Genomic DNA, 25,546 nt, shown 5'->3' on the forward strand with positions numbered 1-25,546 from the left:
AAATGGATCAGCCTTATTTAAGAAGAAAAAGAAATCAAACCAACTCATCCTCATTCTATCTTTCTTCCAATCAGGCAGCATGAATCTAGCTATCCAAGCCCTCTCTTTTATCTTCACCCACCTTCCGTCAACCATAGCCTCCCTTCCACTGCCTGTGCGTTTTCTGTTCAACATGGCTGAGAAGAGGCTTTCCCAGCATGCCAGACAGCTGAAGTCGACTGGGCTGCTCCTCTGGGTCTTATTGGTCTGCCTCTGTCAGGATCTAGAAAGCGGGGACACCCTGGAGCTTCTGTCTGGACTGCCCCTGGAGAGATGGGCCAAAGATAGGCTGAGTCTGCTATCCGAATGTCTGCAGGTCAGCCTGGGCCAGCAGAAGGGCGTTCCCAAGCCTCTGGTCCATAAGGTGCTCCAGTGTCTGGAAGAGAAGAAGCCCAAATGGACCTCCATGCAGCTGCAGAAGGCAAGAAAGCTTTGCTGCGAGAGGTGAGAATTTTGTACGGAATGTACTGCTAATTAAACCCAAGATTTTAGACATGGTCCTCACTGCAGAACATGAAATCCACGGGGAGGAGTCGGATACAGATCCAACTCCTCCCACCTTACATATACCTAATCCCACCCAGCTCCACTCCCTGATCCTTAAACCCACCCTTAAACCTACCCAGCTCCACCCCCTGATCCCTAAACCCACTCCTAAACCTACCCAGCTCCACTCCCTGATCCTTAAACCCACTCCTAAACCTGCCCAGCTCCACCCCTGATCCCTAAACCCACCCCTAAACCTACCTAGCTCCACCCCCTGATCCCTAAACCTACCCAGCTCCACTCCCTGATCTCTAAACCCACTCCTAAACCTACCCAGCTCCACCCCCTGATCCCTAAACCCACCCCTAAACCTACCCAGCTCCACCCCCTGATCCCTAAACCCACTCCTAAACCTACCCAGCTCCACTCCCTGATCTCTAAACCCACTCCTAAACCTACCCAGCTCCACCCCCTGATCCCTAAACCCACCCCTAAACCTACCCAGCTCCACTCCCTGATCTCTAAACCCACTCCTAAACCTACCCAGCTCCACCCCCTGATCCCTAAACCCACCCCTAAACCTACCCAGCTCCACCCCCTGATCCCTAAACCCACTCCTAAACCTACCCAGCTCCACCCCCTGATCCCTAAACCCACCCAGCTCCACTCCCTGATCTCTAAACCCACTCCTAAACCTACCCAGCTCCACCCCCTGATCCCTAAACCCACCCCTAAACCTACCCAGCTCCACCCCCTGATCCCTAAACCCACTCCTAAACCTACCCAGCTCCACCCCCTGATCCCTAAACCCACCCCTAAACCTACTCAGCTCCACTCCCTGATCTCTAAACCCACTCCTAAACCTACCCAGCTCCACTCCCTGATCTCTAAACCCACTCCTAAACCTACTCAGCTCCACTCCCTGATCTCTAAACCCACTCCTAAACCTACCCAGCTCCACTCCCTGATCTCTAAACCCACTCCTAAACCTACCCAGCTCCACTCCCTGATCCCTAAACCCATCCCTAAACCTACCCAGCTCCACCCCCTGATCCCTTAACCCACCCCTAAACCTACTCAGCTCCACTCCCTGATCTCTAAACCCACTCCTAAACCTACCCAGCTCCACTCCCTGATCTCTAAACCCACTCCTAAACCTACTCAGCTCCACTCCCTGATCTCTAAACCCACTCCTAAACCTACCCAGCTCCACTCCCTGATCTCTAAACCCACTCCTAAACCTACTCAGCTCCACTCCCTGATCTCTAAACCCACTCCTAAACCTACTCAGCTCCACTCCCTGATCTCTAAACCCACTCCTAAACCTACTCAGCTCCACTCCCTGATCTCTAAACCCACTCCTAAACCTACTCAGCTCCACTCCCTGATCTCTAAACCCACTCCTAAACCTACCCAGCTCCACTCCCTGATCTCTAAACCCACTCCTAAACCTACCTAGCTCCACTCCCTGATCTCTAAACCCACTCCTAAACCTACTCAGCTCCACTCCCTGATCTCTAAACCCACTCCTAAACCTACCCAGCTCCACTCCCTGATCTCTAAACCCACTCCTAAACCTACTCAGCTCCACTCCCTGATCTCTAAACCCACTCCTAAACCTACTCAGCTCCACTCCCTGATCTCTAAACCCACTCCTAAACCTACCCAGCTCCACTCCCTGATCTCTAAACCCACTCCTAAACCTACCTAGCTCCACTCCCTGATCCCTAAACCCACCACTAAACCTACCCAGCTCCACCCCCTGATCCCTAAACCCACCCCTAAACCTACCTAGCTCCACCCCCTGATCCCTAAACCCACCCCTAAACCTACCCAGCTCCACTCCCTGATCTCTAAACCCACTCCTAAACCTACTCAGCTCCACTCCCTGATCTCTAAACCCACTCCTAAACCTACTCAGCTCCACTCCCTGATCTCTAAACCCACTCCTAAACCTACCCAGCTCCACTCCCTGATCTCTAAACCCACTCCTAAACCTACCTAGCTCCACTCCCTGATCCCTAAACCCACCACTAAACCTACCCAGCTCCACCCCCTGATCCCTAAACCCACCCCTAAACCTACCTAGCTCCACCCCCTGATCCCTAAACCCACCCCTAAACCTACCTAGCTCCACTCCTCAGATCTGTATCCGACTCCGCCCCCTGGAGCTTGTGTACTGCAATGAGGTGCTATTGTGATTTTAAGCCCATAAGAGCAAATTCATAATTAAGCTTATTCATCATATGAAAGATGATTTCCAGCTTTTAGCATATGTTTAACTAGTTATCTAATCTAACATTATCTTCGTTGTCTAGCTGCTGCCGTTTGATATTTTGATGTCATTTTAAAGTCTTTTCTCTCTTCATCCATTTTTTTTATTTAATTTTTTTAGAAATTAACTTCACCCTTCATCCTTTGGCAAAATAATTATGTATTGTTTTCTGTGTTTTCTTTTCATAGCCTGTAGCTCTTCGTTTCAAGCTTTTTGATTTCTGTACTTCAAAATGGGTTTGATGTCACCCACAGGATTTGAGTGCAGATATCTGACTTGAACCACTGAAAAAAGTGTTGCAATCCTTGAATCATGCACTTTAAATCATCTGAGTTATGCCCCAAATGTCACACGATACTACTATACACTGTGTGCACTCTGCACTTACTGTATACACTGCACGGTTGAGTACATAGTGCATAAGTACATAGTGTATGGACTTTCTAAAGGTATTTTGTCATTTAAGATTGGAGTCTGATAGCCTCTCTCTCTGCTGCGTAATTAAATCTTCAATAGTTAAGTGCATGAAGTGTCAAACATTCAACACTTCTTCTTTTTTTTTTCTTTGCTTTTCTTCCCCCACCCCACCACTGGTTAATTAAGTGTACCACCGGGGTATTTAATGTGCTCTTTCTCTTTTTGGAATTTTCAGTGTGAACGCACTACTCACACTATTTATACATTATAACGGCATTGAATAGTGCATAAGGACGCAAATTGGGAGGGACCTCATTTTTCATTTGTGAATTATTGAGCCCTGATGATGAAGATGGGCATGTACATTAAATCATCATCTTATGGCAGATATTCTGTTCTTTAAATATGTGGTTTCAAATTTTTTAATGCCACATACCCCAAAATATGCTATAGGCCTACCCTCCTGAGGGACTTCTAACTTATAAAGGCCGCTATACTTTTCATGTATAAACCGGTGACACTGTGAACAAATGTGTCTTTCTTTCTTTCTTTCTTTCTTTCTTTCTTTCTTTCTTTCTTTCTTTCTTTCTTTCTTTCTTTCTTTCTTTCTTTCTTTCTTTCTTTCTTTCTTTCTTTCTTTCTTTCTTTCTTTCTTTCTTTCTTTCTTTCTTTCTTTCTTTCTTTCTTTCTCTTTCTTTCTTTCTTTCTTTCTTTCTTTCTTTCTTTCTTTCTTTCTTTCTTTCTTTCTTTCTTTCTTTCTTTCTTTCTTTCTTTCTTTCTTTCTTTCTTTCTTTCTTTCTTTCTTTCTTTCTGTCTGTCTGTCTGTCTGTCTGTCTGTCTTTCTGTCTTTCTTTCTGTCTTTCTGTCTGTCTTTCTGTCTTTCTGTCTTTCTTTCACTGTTTTTATCTGAGACCCGAGTTCTCCAGACCTGAGTTTGAAAACCCCTGCCTTAAATAATGATCCTGTACTATTCATTTCTTTAAACTATTGATTTTTGAGCACTTTTGAAAAGTGGCCAATTCTTCTTGCTATTTTTCACAGTTGGCAAAAAAAAAAAAAAAAAAAAAATGAAAAGTTTTACCGTATATATCCCAAGTCATGTCCAGAACAAAAGCTCAGAGTTAATTAGCCTTATTGAAAATGATTTAGTGTCATAACAGAGCTAGAAAAAAAAAAAATATATATATATATATCAAACTTTGAGTGTTCCGAGAAACGCTGATCCCAATGACAGGAAAAACAAAACAAAAAAATAGAGTGAGGGCAAAAAAAAAAGGGGGGGCGATAGCAAAAAGGAAGAGTGATTATGTATCGCCTGTCTTAGACAGTCAGTGGAACCATTACTATTCATTAAAATAACCTTCACTTTCAGGCACTGCCTCCGGTGTAAACAATCAGCGTACAGTGTGTCGGCGGAAAGCGGGTTTTCTGAAAAACACCCACACCCCAGCTTGTCAGCACACACACACACTCACACACACATACACACACCTCCCTCATCTCTTGTCTTTGCAAAGTAATTTGTAGAGAAGAAGATGATTGTTCTCCATCACGGTGACCCTGGCAGGCTTTGACGGCATGCATGCACAGATGAAGATGAATGCAGTGGATTCCGTGGGCAGAGGGGGTGTTCTGCTTCTTTCGGGGCACATTGGTCCTAATGACGTGATTGATAGCTTGTCCCGGATCCGACGGGCCTCTCATTAATCAAGCCGCTGACTGGATCCAATCATTTGCTTCACCTGCACACTGATGGACAGGGAAGGATACAGGCACAGGTGCTGACACCCCGTTCACCGGCTGGGCTGCCCACGGCCTCGTCGCTTTTCTCGGTGTCATTGAAGCTAAAGGCCTGCCTGACAGGCGACACTTTCCTTGTCACTTTGTGATTGAAAAATAAAAAAAAGGAAGGAAGAAGGAATGAGGGGAAACAATGACAGGGGTTGTATAGGAAGGGAAGTGTGGCGAGGGTGATGAGGCATGTTGGATAGAGAGGAAGGGCACGAGAATGGGTGCGTTGAGGGGACCTTGAGGTTACATATCTCTGACTCTTGAGCTATTCTTTCTGACGCTCTCTTTTCTACATTTTTGTTGAAAGGAACTTCATGTGAGAAAATGGTAGTAAATCATGTGATAAAACTGTTTTGCCGCAACTGGCAACATGCAGCTCTTGGCTTTTTGCACTAAACAATAAGCAAATGCCCACTTTATCTCAATGCTAACGAATATTGGCAACAGCTACTCTTATTTTGATATTTGATCCCATCACAAAAAGATCACAAAAGCTATTGTTAATTGTTTTGAATGAAATAATTTTTTTTTGCTGTGAAGTAATAAAATCAATAAATGTATTTATTCATTGTAATTTTGCACATTCCTTTTGCTAGTAATCTGCATAAAATATGAAGGTAGCTATACATTTTGTAAAATATTTCTGAGTTTTCGATCTATGTACCTTACCATAAAAGTATGTTTGTGTATAGAGTAAAATAACTGATTTTCCAATTTGAACATTTTAATATTAATTGAAAATGTAGTTTAATTATACTAGTAGCCTTACGCCGCCTTTCACACTGGCAGTTGAAATCAGCTCCGATGCGGCTGCGAAACGACCGGAAATTTCCTATGGAGATTCGCGGGCCGCATGCGAATGGGTCCGAAACGGGTCCGACCTAGTGCGGCGCGAAGAAAATCGCGTCCGTTGGTCATCCGGATGCGTTCAAAAATTTGAATTCGTGCGAAAAGCTACGGACGGTTCCTATCCGACAATTCCAGCGGAAGTTGACCGTTGCTATGGTACTGATAAACAAACCTGAATTATTAACTTTTAATAAAATAAATAATAATTTTATAACGATAAGTTGTCATGTCATTTTTTTTTTTATTTTCATGACTTTCTAACGTTTATAAGGGCAGTTAATACAATTATAATAATAATAATAATATTATAATTGAAGGTAGACATTGAACTATTGACCACTATCACATTTTTTAGCCGACCTGACATGTCAACGTCCTCAGCAACTTTCCTCACGCAGCATAAGAGAGATCATACAGAACTGACAGAATCAACCAATCTCTCCGCCATTTTTGTTCTACCCGCGTCCGACGCTTTTCACTTTGTAGTAGGCCTACGACGTCCGTTGGGAACGTATTGCGTATTACGGAGCTGATTTAAACTGCCAGTGTGAAGGCGGCGTTAACAATAAGGAGTGTCTCTAGAAATGGCAAGGTCGTGGGTTCGACTCTCAGGGCAGGCAAGAACTGATAAAATGTGTTCTTTGATTGTAATGTAAGTCCCTTTGGATAAAAACATCTGCCATAAATATAGTATTAATATTTAGACTATTTTAAAAACGGCTTAAAAAGCTATAATGATTAAAATCTCCCATAGAAAATGAACTGTAATCTTGCGTTTACCGCGTAAAACTGCCTTTAGAAGGGTTTAAATTGAGTAATATAATAACCATTTTCCATTTATTTCATGTTACCCCCCTCTCTCTTCTTTATGTGTTCCTCCATCAGTGTGTTGGAGCGTGTGGAGAGCGGCCCGGCGCAGGATAGAGGTGGGCCCGCGGAACTGACTGAGCATAAAATAAGGCAGTTGCTGCTGGAGCTGTGCCACAGAGCAGGTGGCAGCCAGCACCTCCGGCAAATCCATCACAGCATCCAGCTCAATGAGGTAGCGAATTGCTGTTTTTCACCAAGCAATTAGGTGGCTGTTACCCTGAGGCAGACAGTGTGACCTGAAGCTGAGGGGAACGCCTGTGCAGAGACACAACTGCATCCAGATGTTGCTGCGGGCCCTCTCGTAACAGCCTTGACCTGATTGAAAACATAGATTGCAGAATAACAGCTTAAACAACACAAATGAAAGGAAAAGATTCATGAATTAGTCAGAGTCTTTCTCTACACTTAAACTACAGCTCTATACCCAGTGCCCCTTTGCTCTACTTAACAATAAGAACACATCTTGGGAAATTAGTACAACTCTCACTTAAGTCTAATCTTGAGGACAATTCTTTGTGTCACATCTATACATATCTTTGTCCTCTTCCAATGTCCTGTTTTCAAATCCTATTCCTAGATAGACTGATTAATTTCTACCATTGTCGGCCAATTACTTGGGGAATAGAGAGAAAAGGAAATGTCCATTATGTCCAAAATTGGGTATGTAATAATTGTTGAAATGTACTAATTTGTCCGAAATGTGTTTAAGAATTCTGTAGAGACTCGCTGTTAATTTGAACACTTTAATAGTGATTAGTTTTGCTTAGTGCCGTCTAATAATAAGATGTGTCCAGGTTCCTGTCCGTTTCTCTAGTCTGGACTGAGTGCGTTGATGATGAGCCTTTACGTTGTTTTTCTTCATTTTTATTTTTTAGGATTTACTGAGGTCCGTCCTATCGCCTCATTCAAAGAGAGATGCACTTCTGGACTCCCCTTTGGGACCTGTCGTGTTCTCCTCTGAAGCGAGCGACTGTACATCCCAGTTTAACCCCTTCACCGAGTGCAATTCTAACAAGTTCGATCAGGTTGGTTCTTTATTCATATCTAAGTCACTCAGCCTTCAACTCGGGGTGATTGTGAATGTGAACACTTGTTGCATACATAACGATTTACAGCAGTTCATTAATGCCGCGAACTACTTCTCTTCTTCTACTCTTTCACGCTCGAGCGTGTGTAACTTTCCGTCAAGGCCACCAGGCAAGGTGAATATAAGAGAGAGACTTTAAACTGCTTCTCTAGAATGAACTCGACAATTCTCCATAGGTCGATCTGTCCCTAAGCTATATTTTAGTGTGAAGGGAAGGCACAAAGCAAAACATTAAAAAAGGTTAACCAAAAGAGCAGAGAATTTGAAAACACTTGAAAGGTGAACTCTTCAAGTGTGATGTGGCTTTGAACAAGGGGTGGGGAAAAAAGCATCCCTTGCGTGTTGAAGACGGTGTAGGTTGAAGGTTTAATTACAAGAACCATGGTCCTCTTTTGGCTTTCTCTTAAAGGTAGGATAAAGTTTTCTCTGCTCACGTCATGAGACTTTTTGTAACGTCTTTGAAGCCGGAAAGTCTTGCAACCTTCTTTTTTGAGGGGAACTTTTTCCTTTCATTATCTTATTTGGCACGAAGTTTTGTGTCTGTTAAAATGCGAGTTCTTTTCCCTTCGTTCAGCACTAGCTGCGGCGCTCTTAATCCCTTTTGTTTTCTCCTTATCGCTCACGCTCGCATTGCTTTGCATAAAACACCTTATTAAGGGGATGATTAAAAAGCCTCCTCGCCTTCAGGTGGCTGCGCTGTTTGTCAAATCAAATGGAGGCAGAAAAAACAAATGCCGATCCATCAATCAGCCGGTCGGAGAATAGGAGGGGCTGGCGCGCTCCTGTCCTTTTGTCAATAATAATAATAATAAAAAAAAAAACTCGGCTTCAAGTTAAGAGTGGCGTTCTGTCTATCAAAGCAATCGGATTTCATTTGGCTCCCTAACAAAGGGACGGTCCACTTTGGGTGAGGGAAACCTTGGGCTGCTTGCCACGAACAACGGCGAGAAGAATAACGACTCCTCTTGCAAAATTGATTTATCTTTTTATAAATGATGGTACATCCCTCCCCAAATGGATTTATAAATTAATTGCTGTCTTATTGGAATAAAAACCTTCTTGTGCAGACATGATAGATAGATCGTGCTGGGGCGGCCTTGTTCGGGACCCCCTCCTCTTTGGTTAGTCCAGCCCAGCTGGAGCAGTAATTTACTGATCATATTAACTCTGATTAATAAAGAACAATACTCGCTGCTCATTTATCAACAGGCTGCTATGGGTGAGAGGGAGTGGGATTGGGCCCAACTGCTGCCAGCCTATCAGAGCACGAGTCAGGTGACCTTCACGACGCTGCTCGCTAACAGGTAATGGCTGCTGCTCTCGTTTGCGCGCAGTCGCCCCCTCCTTTCGCTTACACACTGTTGAAGTGCTGCCTGTCATGTCCCACCATGTACTGCTGTAATGAATGTGAATATTGTGTGGAGAGGATAGAGGGATCCTGCAACCGTTTGAATGTGCGTGCTTGTCTGTGTGTGTCAGCTTCTAAAAGCATTATGGTTGGCCTGCGTATACCTCATCTGACCTATGTTTTTAACGTATACTGTAAATGCTCCCGTCTCTATACGAGTTCTCGGTTTCTTTCAAGATTTTAATTCCCAGCATGTAGCCCTCAGAGTTTAGTAAAGAAAGTGCTTTTCCACTGAGAGCTTGCTAAAGAGAAAAGTACCGGTATATCTGAGCTCACTGTACGAGGAAAATGTAGCGTCTGCGTTTTTGGAATTGAGTGGAATTCGCAATCTGACGTGTCAGACTGTGTCAGAACGCAATTTTGAGGTCACTGATGGATCAGTTTAAGGAGCTTTTAACATGACACCGGTTTCAACTAAAAACTTTTTATGCGTTTTGTCCGTTTATTTACACGACAACGGCGTTTTGTGTGCCTGAAAACGCAAACTTTTGAAAACGGCCTCATGTAAACAACAAAAAACGCGAATCTGTGAAAATGATGACGTCTTGCACATGCGTATTACGTGTTCAATCTATAGTGTTCCCTCTCCATGTAATGGCCTGGCAGGAGAATACAGGGTTTTTAGTCGTTTTCGCAGATCCGTGTGAATGGGGATCGGTTTGACAATGGTGTCGTCTGTATACGGAAAACTCAAAGGAAAAACTTCTCAGTTTTTAACGTATTGATGATGTGTAACAAACCCTAAATGTGATACAAGTATGCCGGTTTAAAAGGATATTTCAAACCAGAGCCAGAGTTTGATCCATTTGCTCCAAATGATCAGTGAGTTTAGTTTTAGACTGACAGCTTGACAAAAGAAACTACAGTAAAGGATTAAATATCAAATAAACAATATTTTTAGTCTGTTATTTTTTCAGGAAAGTGGGGAAGAATGTACATTTATTTTAGGTCCTATTTCTGGTCATTATTTCTTTGAAGATTTTCACTGTTTTAATCATGTTTAGGTTCTTTATTTACATGGTTCTGACCAGTTCTGATGTGTTACACTTTATTTTAAGTTGTCCACGGTGTAATTATACATTTAATACTGGGAAATATTATTTAACAACATGTACTTACTATAGGGTTAGGATTAAGGGTAAGGCTTGTTTTAGTTACATGTAAATATGCATGATTTACTGTTATTACTATAAGAAGTACATGTACCTTGTAACAAGGACACTATTTTAACGAAAGGCCCTATTTTAACGATCTGAAATGCAAGTAGCAAGCGCAAAGCGCAAGTAACTTTGTGGGCAGGTCTTGGACACTGTTGCCATTTTACCGGCGGGATAAATGACTCTCGCAAGTTTAAAAGGGGTTGGTCTGAAATAGCTTCATTATTCATAGGTGTGGTTTGGGCGTAACAGAAACAAACCAATAAGATTGTCATATCACATTCCCTTTAAGAGCATGATGAACGAGGTGTGCTTGTTCTATGGCGCAATTCTATTTTAACGGACGCGCTTCAGCATCGGTTCACAGCCGAGGAGATCAATATTCTCCTCAGGAATAAAAACGTTGGATGCTGATGTATGGTCAAAAGTGTCAGTTGTATGAGGTCTTGGGATAAGTCTGCGCTGTTGTGGCAGCATGCAGACACAGGCAAGGCGGCTTGCGTGCCTATTGGCTGTCCACCGGGAACTGCAGCAGCCTATCAAGAGAGGCCCGAGAGAGGTCATAATTACGAAATAAAAGGCATTTTTCCTAGCCTGATTTTAGCCTCTGCTTAGAACGCTCTGTTAGAAGGGGCGTCTGTTGTGGGATTCAATGTAACCGCCCACTGCTGTGATTGGCTGACATGCTTGCATATGAAATATGCAACATATTACATGTGAAACTCTCTTGAATACGTTTCACTACAGCTATTATTCGTTTTACTATTACATATATCGAGCATACTGAATCGTGAGAAGTTTTTGAATTATTTAGATTCTCATCACATAAAATATTGCTGTGAGGAGCATTGATCGCAGCAGATGACAGTCTGTCGATCGCGAGAATGAAGATCTTATCGTTGTAATGCAGTTTATTGTAATGCAGTTTCTGCACTCTCTGCTTTTACCAATGCAGACACGATGATGTACAGCAAGAGCTTCGTTGTGCAGTGTAACGCAGTTTATGTTCTCTCTAAAGCCCGAAACTCGTCCGCTCTCGTCGAGGTAAAAAGCTGCACTTGAACTCACCGAGAGAACTGCCGACTGACAGCTAGAATGTCCGTTCTGCGCCTGCATTTAATGAGCCAACTGTCTATTTCTGCAGATATATTAGTCTATATTCGTCATTCAAAAGGAAAACCAACGCTGCCGGCTGCAGATACACATAACGTAACGTTAAACAAAGGAGCGCGTGCTTACCGAATATCAATCAATCCTGCTAAACACTTTCTTTAAATAAGATTATTTTCATCCTACTCAAAGAAACCATGTGAAGTTGACAATAGTCTGGCTTGACTTACTGATGCATAAACAGTATCGAACGATTTTGAGAGAAAGATTAACTTAACATTACCTGTCTCCTAGCCATACAAAACTTTGGGAGTTGAGTCGGCGCATTTCCAGAGAAAATAAAATTAACCCATTGTTTCTTCAGAGGCACAGTTGAAGGAACTAAAAAATACTTTTGTGTTCATTTGTACATCCGAAAACTGAGCAACTGCCATGCTTTGCTCGTTTGCAAGCCATGATATTTCTCGAGGAAAAACTCAAATCTCAAAGCTAGGAAAAAAAAAAAACCCGCGCCTGCACGTGTTCGTACGTCTCTGGGCGGGCAAAGCAGTGAAAGGGGAGTAACCTTTCTCCTATATGACGTATATAGGGGGAGATTCTAGATCAGCGCGTCTGAGATGCAGACGGATGCAGAGAAGAGAAAAATAGCCAAAGCTCGGTTTACACCGATTGAAAATTCTAGACACGAGGGGACCAAATACAGTCTAGGGGAACTTATATTAATGTTAAAAAACCTCAGAAAATGAAAATTTCATGTCAGGGGACCTTTAATAATTATTTAAAAAAAGGTTCAAATAGGTTTAGTTAAATGAAGATTGTGTTGTTGTGAACAGGGTGTTGTTTGACCAATTCTGTCTTAAATAGTGTAGAATTGCAACTTAATGTCTATCACATCTTTTAAACGAATTAAAGAGAAGTGGCACTTGATTTGGATCAAATTAAGATTTTTTTGATAGGGAATTGTGTCAAAATCATGGGAAACAGTGTCAACGCCCTACACAGTAGTTTCCACATGGTATTGCAGCAGGTCAGTGGAACAAGAACCTATTTCTGTGTATCTGGCAAATCACCTGCCCAGTCTTACTTGGAGAGCGTCCAGATGTTAGTGTTTCCTTCACAGTGGGGTGGAACCTCTGAGAGCATCTTTCTATGTTCAGTATCTCAATGATGGAGCACCTGCCCTCATGGCCGAGCAGAAGTTCAGAAGAGGGATGAAAGAAAGTAAGGTGAAGGACAGAAGGTCCTTAAGAGGGTTAGAAATACATTATGTATAGTTTTTTGTTTGTGAAATCAGGGTCTATAAACCATTAACTTCATTATCAGTTATTGGGTTCTGGTTGTGGTCACCTAATCTCGTGTTTCCACTTAATATAAAGTGGGACCAAAAAATTGAATTGTCAATTTTGAATATATGTCACTTTTTTATTGTCCTCATTCAAATAGCTGTGTGTGCGTGCACCCTTTAAAAAAAAGCTGTACTGTCATTCACCATTGTAGTGCCAGGCACTTGTGGATTATCCATGAATGACCATGAATGAGTAAATTTAATTGGAAACCTGTTCAGAGAGAGGGAGATAAAAAAATAATAATAATAAAAATAGAATGAGGCAGAGAAAATAGTTGTAACACAAGGTCTAATGCATGGAAAAAAAGCAGTAATAGGTCATGGAGTAAATGTTAGACACCAGAGACCCTCTCTTGAGACTGAGAATGTATGTAGGTCTTCTATATGCAGAAACTATGCGATCTTGATGTCTATTGAATACGTTGAGAGCTCTGAGCTGTTTTCATCTGAACATATTAATCTCTCTTCTCTTTTTTCCCGAGTATTTTTTAATGATGTCAGGTTATGAGAGGAATATTTTTAAAAATGAATACCATTCTATTTAACTTTCAGTTCATCAAAATATCTTGCCAAAAATGTATCACAGTTTCCACAATAGTTAAGCTGAACAACTGTTTTCGACATATTAAGAAATGTTTCTTGAGCAGCAAATCAGCATAATAGAATGATTTCTGAAGGATCACTGAAGACTGGAGTAATGGTGCTGAAAATTCAGCTTTACCATCACAGGATTACTATGTTTTTAAATTATTGTTATTATTTAAATATATCCAAATAGAAAACGAATCGGTTACCTAACGTAACCTCGGTTCTCTCTAGATGAGGGAACGAGTATTGCGTAAGCTAGCTTACGCTACGGGAAAGATTCATCTTTGCTGAGAAGTTGAAGCCAAAAAATTATTCCATAATTTTGTAATCATTGTCAACGCAGTCTCTTCTGAGGCAGACCATGAGCGGGCTAGCTAGCGGCTCATTGGTTCGCTCAGAGAGAATGCACGAACCTATGGGAGAGCGGCGCTGAGTCCGCGGCCAATGAGCGGACGGCGCTCGCTTACTGCGTCACAGCCGGCCAAAAGGGGCGTGGCTACAGTGTATAAAGGTCGCTCTCCCAGCTCGTTCGTTGATTCTGTAGCATGAAGCGAAACGCTAGTGGCGCAAGCACGGCCGGGAACGCAATACTCGTTCCCTCATCTAGAGAGAACCGAGGTTACGTTAGGTAACCGATTCGTTCTCTTACGAGAGGTTCTCTCGTATTGCGTAAGCTAGCTTACGCTACGGGAACACCTGGTCAACGCCGTGCGCGCTAAGTAACCACTAAGCATCCCAGGGGAACACCGGGGGGAATCTATAAGTGGATGAAGATAATACGGCGGCCAGCATAGCGGCCGTTATCATCTAGTGCAAAAACGCCCAAGGCGGCCGGCGAAGGCGGGCCGTGATGTGTAGGCAATGCATAAGCACAAGTTATAAAATCTGACAAAGGTGGAGTGGGAGGCCCATCCCGCAGCCACACAAATGTCGTGGATGGAAATCCCGCAGGACCATGCCCACGATGAGGCCATGCCTCTGGTGGAATGAGCCCTGATGCCCAGAGGGCAAGGCAGGTCTTTAGCGGCATAAGCAGAGGCGATCGCGTCTACTATCCACCTGGATAGGGTCTGTTTCGAGGCGGCTAGTCCCTTGGTGCGGCCACCGAACGACACAAACAGCTGCTCCGAGCGTCTGAACGCGGCAACGCGTGTAGTGTACACTCTGATAGCCCGAACCGGGCAGAGGCGGTCAGCGTCACGTTCGCTATCGGATGCGGGCAGCGCCGATAGAGAGATCACTTGCGCCCTGAAAGGGGTACCAATCGCTTTTGGAACGTAACCGTGTCTAGGCTTTAGAATGACTATGGAGTCACTCGGTCCAAACTCTAGGCACGCGGCGCTCGAAGACAGCGCGTGAATGTCCCCCACACGTTTTACTGAGGCGAGAGCCGTCAGAAGAACGGTTTTTAACGAGAGGTATTTTAGCTCCACGGACTCAAGTGGTTCAAACGGTGGGGCTTTCAGAGCTTCTAGAACTATAGAAAGATCCCAGACCGGCACCGTAGGGGGGCGAGGGGGGTTCATCCTTCTGGCTCCCCTGAGGAAGCGGATGATTAGCTCGTCTTTGCCCAGAGACTGGGCGCGCCGGGGTTCAACGAACGCCGCGACGGCTGCCACGTAAACCTTAAGAGTGGATGGGGACCTGCCCTTATCCAGCATCTCCTGAAGGAACACTAGCAAAGACGAAACCTCGCACGTCCGTGGGTCCAAATTCTTGTCGGTGCACCATTTGGAGAACACAGACCATTTTGCAGCATAGAGCTTTCTGGTAGAATCCGCTCTGGCGTGTTTGATCGTGTTCAAAACCCCTTCTGGCAATTCGACGCATAGTCGTTGGTCACCCATGCATGAAGCGCCCAGCGCTGTGGATGGGGATGCCAGATCGAGCCGCGGGCTTGAGTGAGGAGATCTGCTCTGATTGGAATGGGCCACGGGGCTGTCTGTGACAGACGCGTTAGCTCCGGGAACCAAATCTGATTCTCCCAGCGCGGGGCTATGAGGAGCACCGAGTGGCGTGAGTCCCTGATTCTCTGAATGACCTGCGGTAGCAGAGAAATCGGGGGGAAAGCATAGAGCGGGCGGCGGGGCCAATCCTGGGCTAGCGCGTCCTCGCTCTTTGAAAAGAATATTGGGCAGTGAGCGTTCTCTTCTGACGCGAAAAGATCTATCTCCGCTCTGCCGAATAGGCGCCACAGTGTTTGGACTGTTTGAGTGTGCAGGGACCATTCTCCGGGGGAGACCAGGTTCCTGGACAGCCTGTCTGGACCGTCGTTCAGATGGCCCGGCACGTGCGTCGCTCTGAGCGATAGCAGGTGACTCTGGGACCACAATAGGATGCGGCGTGTCAGATGAAAGAGATTCTTGGATCTGACGCCGCCCTGACGGTTGATGTATGATACCACGGCCATATTGTCGGAGCGAATCAGGACGTGGTGACCGTTTATGCGCGGGAGGAAGCACAGCAGCGCGTTCTCGACCGCGATCATTTCCAGACAGTTTATGTGTAAGGAACTCTCGTGGCTCGACCACTGGCCGGCGGCCGGTGAGCCCTCGCAAACCGCTCCCCAACCCGAGTTGGATGCGTCTGTCGAGATGACTTTCCGGCGAGAGAAGGTTCCCATGGTAACGCCCCTCTGAAACCACTCGCTTGCTGCCCATGGCTGCAGTGCAGTGATACATGTCTGAGTAATCCTGATCATCTGGCGGCCCGTCGTCCACTCGTGGTGGGATACGCGGCTCTTTAACCAGAGTTGAAGGGGGCGCATGTGCAGAAGACCCAGCTGTAGCACAGCGGAGGCTGAAGCCATATGACCCAGCATCCTCTGAAGCGATTTCAGGGATGTATGGGTACCCATCTGAAACGAGGCGGCTAGGCGCTGAACACGGCGCGCGCGCTGTGTGGATAAGCGAGCCGTCATCGTGATAGAGTTCAAATCTATTCCAAGGAACGAAATAGTTTGACTGGGCTGGAGAGAGCTCTTTGTCCAGTTGACAGAGAGTCCCAGCGCTTCCAGATGGTTGAGGAGAACTGTGCGGTGCGACAGCAGCTCCGTCTGGGAATCTGCTAGAATCAGCCAGTCGTCCAGATAATTCAGTATGCGCAGCCCCTGACTTCGCAGGGGGGCGAGCGCTGTATCCATGCACTTCGTGAACGTACGGGGTGCTAAGGATAGGCCGAACGGGAGAACGGCATACTGGTAAACTTGGCCCTCGAAGGCGAAACGTAGGAATGGCCTGTGATGAGGGTTTATCTGGATCTGAAAATAGGCGTCTTTCAGGTCTAGAGAGATGAACCAGTCCCCCTGGCGGACGTGCGCGAGGAGTTTCCTGACTGTGAGCATTTTGAACGGTCTCTTCATGAGCGCTTTGTTCAAAGCCCTGAGATCTAAGATCGGCCTGAGGCCGCCGTCTTTCTTGGGAACCAGAAAATAACGGCCGTAAAACCCCGACTCGGTCATAGATGGCGGGACTCTCTCTATAGCGCCCTTCTGCAGTAGCTTGGCTATTTCTAAGCGAAGCGTGTTCATAGCAGCCGGGCTGACAGCGGATTCGAGCCGCACGCGCGAGCGTGGCGGGCGGCGACGAAACTGTAATCGATACCCATTCTTTATTATGCTTAAAACCCACGGGGAGATGCCGGGGATGGCTTCCCACGCTTCGTAGCATACGGCTAGTGGTTGAATGGCGATTTCGCCCTGATTGCTGCACATCGCGGGCTGGACACTGGGTGTGGGCACGCTTATAATGTGGAAGGCAACAGGACTTACACTCAGAGAGGAGTTTATGGGCCTTGAGACAGAGCGGGCAGAGGGGGGACACGCGCACGGGCTCGTGGGCGTGCTTATGTTCTCTGCTACTGGAGCGGATAGTGCACGCTCCGTGAGAATGGGCTCTGCGAGAGACCCTGGGCATAAAGTGCTTGTGTGTGTACGTGAGCACATGGTTGTGGGCACATTTTTTACACTTGAGGCTTTTATGCTCTTTTTGTGAACTCTCTGGGTAGCCGTGAAAACGGCTTTTAGTCGCTCGCAAGCGGGCAGGGAAACCGGCTTGTTTGTGGCGGTAAACACTACTGTAGTCAGCGGTGAGACGGGGACTAACAGTGGGCGAAGCTTTGACGGTGGTCCGGCCGCAGCGGGAGAACGCCGTCTTTTTCTCAGCTGTGCTAGGCAGACTTCTGTTGATCGGGCTTCAGCGTGATCTTGGGTCGAGGCCCCCGGGGAGGAGGCTGTCTGCGGCGGCTGTCTGAGCGAGAGCGAGGGCGGCCGCCCTGTCTACGCTGGGGCTGCTGAGCTTGCTGAGGCGGGCGCTGCTGAGTGGTTCTGGCAGGCGGCTCGTGAGAACGGCCCGTCGAAGAGCTCGAGCGGCGGGGCAGGAACAAGTTCATGGCCTGAGTCGCTTTTTGAACCTCGGAGAAGCGGTCAACGATGCCCGTGACGGCAGATCCGAAGAGCCCGGTAGGGGAAATAGGCGCGTTGAGGAACGCAGCACGTTCTGACTCTCCCATGTCGGTAAGCGTGAGCCATAAGTGTCTCACGGCGACACAGAGGGCGGCCATGCATCTCCCTAGAGCTTGTGCGGCGGCTTTAGTGGCGCGAAGGGAAAGATCCGTAGCGCTTCTCAGATCCGAAAGGACGGGCGGTTGCCTCCCGCTGCTCGCCATTTCACACAAGATGTCGCTCTGGAGCACCTGGAGGACAGACATCGAATGCAGCGCTGAAGCGGCCTGACCGGCGGCGGAATAGGCGCGGGCATGGAAGTTAGAGGTCGCTCTGCACGCTTTAGAGGGAAGCGTATGAGCAGACCGCCATCTAGCAGAGGGCGGGCAGAGATGAGCGGCGACCGAGTCCTCGACGGGCGGCATGGCAGTATAACCCTTCTCAGCAGCTCCGTCCACTGAGCGCAGCGAAGCGGACACATCAGAGCGATTACGAGCCGAGAGAGGGGCATTCCAGGATTTCGTGAGCTCGCTGTGAAGCTCAGGCAGGAAAGGTGCAGCCCGGCTGCAGGCGGGGGCCGGACGCCGGTGCAGGAACTTCCCATCCATGCGGTTCGGTGGTTGCTCAGGGAGAGGAGCCCACTCGAGACCCAGGCGGCTAACGGCCTGAGAAAGGAGGCGCGTTAGTTCCTCTTCGATGCCGGCGCGGGTCCCCGCAGACTCTCTCGTCGATGAGCCGATCGACGACCAATCCTCGCTGTCCGAAGCGTGCAGCGAACAAGAGTCCTTCTCATCCGCGGTGTCATCGGAGGCGACAGAGCGGCCACTCGGCGGCAACTGTAAGTCCGGCAGGGGCGGAGAGGGAGAGCGGTCGGTGGGCGGCGGCGGCGGCCCACATGGATCCGCAGGGGGCTCCGGCGGCCTCTGGGAGCGGCGTTTCTTCTTCCGCGGCGAAGTGAGAGGCGGCGCTGGAGCGGTTTTGACCGCCTGTAGTCGAGCCCGCAGGGTTGACAGCGGCAGGTCCTCGCAGTGGTCGCATCCTCCGTTGGCGAGGGCGAGCTCTGCGTGTTCCACTCCGAGACAGAGAGCGCAGATGGGGTGGCGGTCTCCATCCTCGAGCGGAGAGCGGCATGAGCCGCAGGAATTACGAGGCATCTTTAAAAAGACGCTCGTGCTCTTTTAGAAGGAATAATAAGAAAGGATACGCGTCGGATGGCGCTAGCTTGCTGGGCGGCTGAAGGTGGCAGACGGCCGGCTTCCTCAGACTCCGGAGCTCGCTAGACGGTGCCTTCTCAACGACGGCGGCTTCTTCCCAGGACAGCGGATGCGTGTAGCTCGCTGAATGAACAAGAATCGACGAACGAGCTGGGAGAGCGACCTTTATACACTGTAGCCACGCCCCTTTTGGCGGGCTGTGACGCAGTAAGCGAGCGCCGTCCGCTCATTTGCCGCGGACTCAGCGCCGCTCTCCCATAGGTTCGTGCATTCTTTCTGAGCGAACCAATGAGCCGCTAGCTAGCCCGCTCATGGTCTGCCTCAGAAGAGACTGCGTTGACAATGATTACAAAATTATGGAATAATTTTTTGGCTTCAACTTCTCAGCAAAGATGAATCTTTCCCGTAGCGTAAGCTAGCTTACGCAATACGAGAGAACCTCTCGTAAGAGAACAGCTATTTTTAATTGTAATTATATCTCAGAATATTACTGGTATAAATTAATACTGAAAATCTTCAGACGGTAGCTCTTGAAACAAACATGATTGGGAAAAAAAAAAAATATATATATATATATATATATATATATATATATATATATATATAATAACATCAGACAGGTTTGGACTGACATTCACAGTATACAATAACCTTGAAAGTTGTGAACTATCTATTTAAACATTAGTACATATTTCTGTGGCTCGATGAAGAGTACATTCATCTGGCTGCATATGAATGAGACGTGTGCCATAATGCGGTCTCAACTCCGTCCCGCCGTCCCCCCTCTCAGAGAGAGGGAGAAGATTTACACAGGTGTGGGTGTCCTTTATTGTCACCTGTCATTTGGCTGTCCATGCTAGCAGTGTCATAAATCATTCTCAAATGGAGCTTTTCAGCAGAAAGTGACTGATTAATGTTCCCGTTCTTCCTCAGACTAGCACCTGACACCCAGAGAGACAGCTACAGCAAACTTCTAGACATGACCCACACAAACTTTTTGGAGTTACAGTGCTTGGTGACAGGGAGGCTTTACAATAACACCATAGGTTCAATTATCTGTGTTAACATTCACATTCAGATTTGCCTTCTCGGTTTAAGTTTTATAATACTTATGCAGTGTTGCGCATGATAAACCTATTTGAAACAAATCTGGCATCCCTCCTTGCATTCTGTAATCTGGCAATACTAGCATTTGTTTTGCGATTTACTATCTCTGCACACACTCTTTTTTTTTAATGGTTTTGAAAGAAATCTCATGCTCACCAAGGCTGCATTTGTTATATCAAACATGATCAAAACTTTACAAAATCTGCTGTATGCAATATTTTGTGTCTTCGTTAGTGATTTTTAAAAAGTAAAAAAAGTCACCTGCTCATCCTGCACAGGGCAAAACTGTAGCAGGACACCAACTGCTAAGGTGTACTTGATAGTGTTTAAAAAATATATAATAAAGTATCAGTTATATTCTATATCAGGCTTTTGAGGTATCTTAATCATAATTGTATTTGCATTATATCCCCCACCAAAAAAAACAAACAAACAAAAAACAACAACAGCTCTTTGATCATAAAAATAAGAATTTAAATATCATTGATGAGACTCATTATGTCTGGCCATATACATTTCAGGAACTGTACTACATTTTCAGTTGTGCTTCTAAGTAAAATTGAGCTGTGTTTTCCTCCTTGGTTGTGAGCTCCATAATCTCCTATGTCATAGTGTATGAGCCATATATATATTTTTTTTTTTGGATTTTGCCTAAATATTCAATAAATTGTTCCATAAAAATACATTTTTGATCAATGTAATGTATATAATATATGCATATGATGTATATATGATATATATATATATATATTTTTTTTTTCATTTTTTGTTTTACTGAGCCTACAAACAAACTTCCTTTCTTTCACCTGAGTCATCTTTCATAAGTGAGTTCTACGGTTAAACATTTTCCTCCAATGGCTTTTTCTTATAATATACTGTGCTTTAGTTTGACACACTTTCAGTGACTTAACAAGCACTTTCTAAACAATTGTAATGGTCTTGGTAAATGCTAAAACTTTTGTAATCGCAGTCACAAATAATGCTAAAATATGTCTTCTTTCTTTTCTGTGCAATTGCTTGTTTCATTGAAAGACATGAATTTTGACTATGTAGCACGTTGGCTTGCTCAACTTATACAGCCTCGCACTGTCATTCCTCTATCATCCGGAACAATAGGGAAGTATCTGTTGAGAAAGATGGCAGTTGATGCAGGGAGTGGAGTGCTTTAAATTGCAGTGATAGGCACCGCCGTTCACATTGGGCAAATGCCATCTGTTCCCAATGATAGCCATATGGTTAGCTTTCTTTCCCAGGGTATAAAATACAAACAAATGTGTCAGAATGCAAGGACTTTTTCCACAGACGTGCAGAGACTCGGCTAGAGGCAGCATTGCAATGTGCAGGGAAGTAATTGATATCGCCACCGTCGTGTTATGAGTTTGTTGTTGTTGCTTTTTTTGGGGGGTAAGTGAATCTGTCATGGCTGAGGAAAGGGACATTTTCACTGTGTTACTGGAAAAAGCAAACACTTCCGGGTTTTTTTTTTTTTTTTTTTTTTTTTTGCTAGGGGCCCTTAAGTTTTACCATCATGTTCTATGACGGACGGACAAACTGACTGACTGTGGGAAAGCTGTGTCTCTCCATCCTCTTGCCTTTGTTTTGGTGGCTAGTGCTGGAAATTAGCAGACACAATGAGGTTTTGTTTAGCATGAGGCAGGCGTAGAGCTCCTGGTTTGTTCTTTGCATGTGTGTGTTCATGTATGTGTGTGTTGGTGGGTGAATCACTGAAGCCTGGGAGAAGGCCGTGGCCCCACCTCACATGGCAGAGAAGAGCTGAAAGGCTCATTAATCAAACTCCGAGTCACAGATGTGATGGCTTCCACACAAACTGCCAGCAGACTGTGAAAGTCACATCCAACAGAGTCAACTGTCAAGCAGCTAGGCCACCATTTCCACCCGACCTTGCTCGTTCCTCATTTCTTTTCTCTAAAATCCTCTTCCATCCATTAATTATTTCCTTCCTCCCTGTCCCGCAACTCTCATAATGATCAGTTAGAGTCTTGGTTTAATACTAAAGTTTAGATTGAACGCCATTATGTTTACAATCAGAATTAAGTTCACGTTCGTTCATTTATTCTCAGATGCCCAAATCTATATGTGTACATTTTAATTATGCTATGAATTATGACATTTTCCTAGGCTCAACGCTAAGGGTTTTTTTTTTTTTCAGTCTGTCATAGAACATGATGGATAGGACTTGTTTGTGAAACTTAAAGGGCTCCTAGCGAAAAAAAAAAAAAAGAATAAATGAAAAGGCTCAAAAATGATGGGTTGACGTGGAAGTGTTACTCGCCGCGCCAATATTTTTACTGGTTCCTTTTACTGTAACGCTTAATCCAAGGAAGATGAAGCAAATATAACACAAGGTTTACAACACAACTCAAAACTAGACAGCCAATATGCGAGACAGCGTTTGAAACATGAACAATACTGGACAAATGAAGAGTGCTCAAGAAAGAACTTAAATACACTGTGATGATAACTCAATAATGAACAGCTGTGATGGTAATCAGTGTCCATAGAAAGTAATGAGTGGCGGGAAACCAAAAACAAGTGATTAATGTAAATACACTAAAAGTTCATGGATTAAACTAACCTGAACATAATGGTGGCAGAATGCTATGGAGTGAATCATGTGGCATAACTAAATTCAATTTGAGTGAATATGCAGTGGAATAACAAATATTGTGTTTTACAAATATTAAGAAATGAGCCTAGATAATAGGCCTTTGCACAAATACCAAATCTAAAGCATGCAAAGGCATATCTGTCTGTTACGATCGTGAGATCTCTCGGCTCGATTTTCTCACAAATGTGTCGAGGCGGATTTTCTCACAAACGCTGTTGAGTAACTTCCTCTTCTAAAACAGTAGATGGCGCTAAAATAGGGGATTAATTTAGCGCTAGTCTCCTGGGAAAAGCAATGATTTGAAACGTGCTTGCCTTTGCCTACAGCTGAGGAAAAAAGTTTCTATCTTACTTTATTTACAATACACATCTTGAGGTTTTCTTTTGGAAGGGTTAGGGTCAGATCGAGTTTGTTTGCGAGTCGAGTTTTCCTTTTCAAATCCGATCGAGTTTGTTTGCAAAATGCTGATGATGGTAATGTTCCCTGATCCAGAACAGTGATTTCAGGGTCTCATCGTTATAAGGGCAGTTGACTGCGAGACGGCAAAACTCATCCGTAAAAATAGAGTGGAAAAAATCCGTCTGAGACTCGGCTCTTTGTGTGCGTGCTCGGAAAAAGTGAGCGAGAACTGAATTGAGTTTTTGCATCTTCTTGCGCTTGAAACTGAATGATTAAAAATCATTTCAATGTTTAAATTGACAAAAAAACACGTTTTTTAAAAACACGTGCATAAACTTTCGTGGCGGCGCTGCACTGGCCTGGTTTGACAAGTTACAACTCCATCACTGTCCCGTCTTTCATGCTGGCTCTGGGCAATCGGACAGTCCTTATTGTCGAGCTCTGTGTCTTTTTGTTTTGTTGTTTAGTTATTGTGTTGTTGTTTTTTTGTGCCTAAAAAAATGAGACAACTTGCTGAACATGCTAATTAGCTATCATCTAGACTACCAAACATTTTGGTTGTAGTTTTTATAGGTTTGGTTTGGTTTAGAGAAAACAAACATGCTGAGCAGATAACTAATTAGCTACTACACTACATTTGACTTATTATACTGTATCGATCATTAGCTACCATCTAAATTACCTGTTGTTTATTTTTATTTAGTTTCTATTGGTTTGGTTTGAAGGAAATAAACTTTCATAGCAGATAGCTAGTTAGCTACTATCAAAACTACCAATTTTTTTGTTTCTGTTAGCACAGTCTCATCCCAAGTCGTCATATAACTGACGTCTTGGGACATCTTTTGACCATACGTCAACATCCGCCTTTTTAGGGTACCCTTAAACGTCGGGTTAGTTGACGATCCCGTGCCGTCATACAACTGATGCTTTACCTTTAATGTCAGTTAGGTGACGGGGTAGGTTTAGATCTGGGGTAGGGTTAGGATCTGATAACGTCATCTAACCAACGTTTAAGGGTACCCTAAAAAGGCGGATGTTGACGTATGGTCAAAAGACGTCCCAAGGCGTCGGTTATATGACGTCTTGGGATGAGACTGCGCTGTTTCTGTTTGAACTTGACGATCAAACAGGTAATTAGTTACTGACTAAACTTTCAAAGTCATGCTGAAATGGCTGAAACAGACGCTATTTATAATGTTATTCCAGCTTTACAGGGCTTTTTTTTTTTGCCCATCAGTTTTCCTTTCACAGCATCCTTGATTATGCAGCACTCTTTAACTCAATTTAATCCCTTCTCTCACTTCCAGTCCCCTGTTTCTTAGTGAAGAACCATTATCTCTCATAATCTATGATCCTAATCTACAGCCGTCACAACCAGCTCAATCACACCCGGCGCCGAGCTTTAATCAGACACCCACTGCCATCTCCACATTGTGATTGACAAAGCCACCCTGCCAGCCTGAGAGGTGGGAAATAATAATAAAATAAATAAACTGTGTGGTCCCTGGATGGAAGAGGGCCAGTGACAGGCTTCCACGCTGGGGGCCCGGTGTCACTGCACTGGCAGTCTCATCACACTGCCACCAGAACCCAGCCATTTGCATCCAGGCCAGGGACAGATAATTAGAAGGATTCCTGCCTGTCAGCATTAATCTGGGCAGCGGTGAAACGTCCTGACAAGGAAATGGAGATGGAGAGGTTTTGCAGGAGCGGTTGGCAAAGGAGAGTGTGGTTCAGTAGAGGCAATCATAGCTCCTTACAAATAAGAGTGATAATATTAGTGGCCTATAACGGTAATTCATTTGGAGTGCACTGAATGCTGATATGTAACGCCTGCATTTAATATACCTCGCTTGTTGTAAATGTCTAAGAAGATGAATATTTCAAGCTTAATTGACTTCAATTTGCTGTTACCCAGTCTTATATTGTAAAAATGCAATGCAAAATACAAAAAAAACAAAAAGTATTGTAAAAGTAGCGTTTAGTCAAGCTTCTATGTCATAACCAGTCTATTTTTGTCATTGCACAGGCACGTTGAAATGCTAGCTGTGTCATTTTTTTTTAAATCTCACCACAAGGGAACCTTCATTGTTAATTGCTTTGAAAAGTTTGAAATGTGTCGTCAGTTGGAAGGATATATTAAACTAAAATGATCTTCAATCCCTATGGATTATTCTCATATATATTTTTTTATATATTTTTCGTACACATTTATATAATTAATTTATTGTGTTTTAGGAGTATTCAGAGCTCACACTATTATATGATAACAGATATAGGAGGCAGTGTTGTAGTCGAGACCACCTCACTCGAGTCCGAGTCGACACCGAGACC

At 44.7% G+C, this 25,546-nt stretch overlaps 1 protein-coding gene across 2 annotated transcripts in view; it reads left to right on the forward strand.

The window, feature by feature from the left end:
- The window catches only part of kiaa0825 (KIAA0825 ortholog), a 180,615-nt gene that overhangs the window by 72,522 nt on the left and 82,547 nt on the right, over nucleotides 1–25,546 (forward strand). For both annotated transcript variants that reach the window (XM_039662110.2, XM_089130120.1), the window contains exons 16-19: nucleotides 75–483; nucleotides 6,743–6,899; nucleotides 7,603–7,752; nucleotides 9,024–9,118. In XM_039662110.2, coding sequence (XP_039518044.2) covers nucleotides 75–483; nucleotides 6,743–6,899; nucleotides 7,603–7,752; nucleotides 9,024–9,118 — 811 coding nt within the window. The remainder of the gene's footprint in view (nucleotides 1–74; nucleotides 484–6,742; nucleotides 6,900–7,602; nucleotides 7,753–9,023; nucleotides 9,119–25,546) is intronic.

Source organism: Pimephales promelas, chromosome 4, assembly GCF_988280905.1.
Source record: "Pimephales promelas chromosome 4, fPimPro1.hap1.1, whole genome shotgun sequence".
In the NCBI taxonomy this organism is placed as follows: Eukaryota; Metazoa; Chordata; class Actinopteri; order Cypriniformes; family Leuciscidae; genus Pimephales; species Pimephales promelas.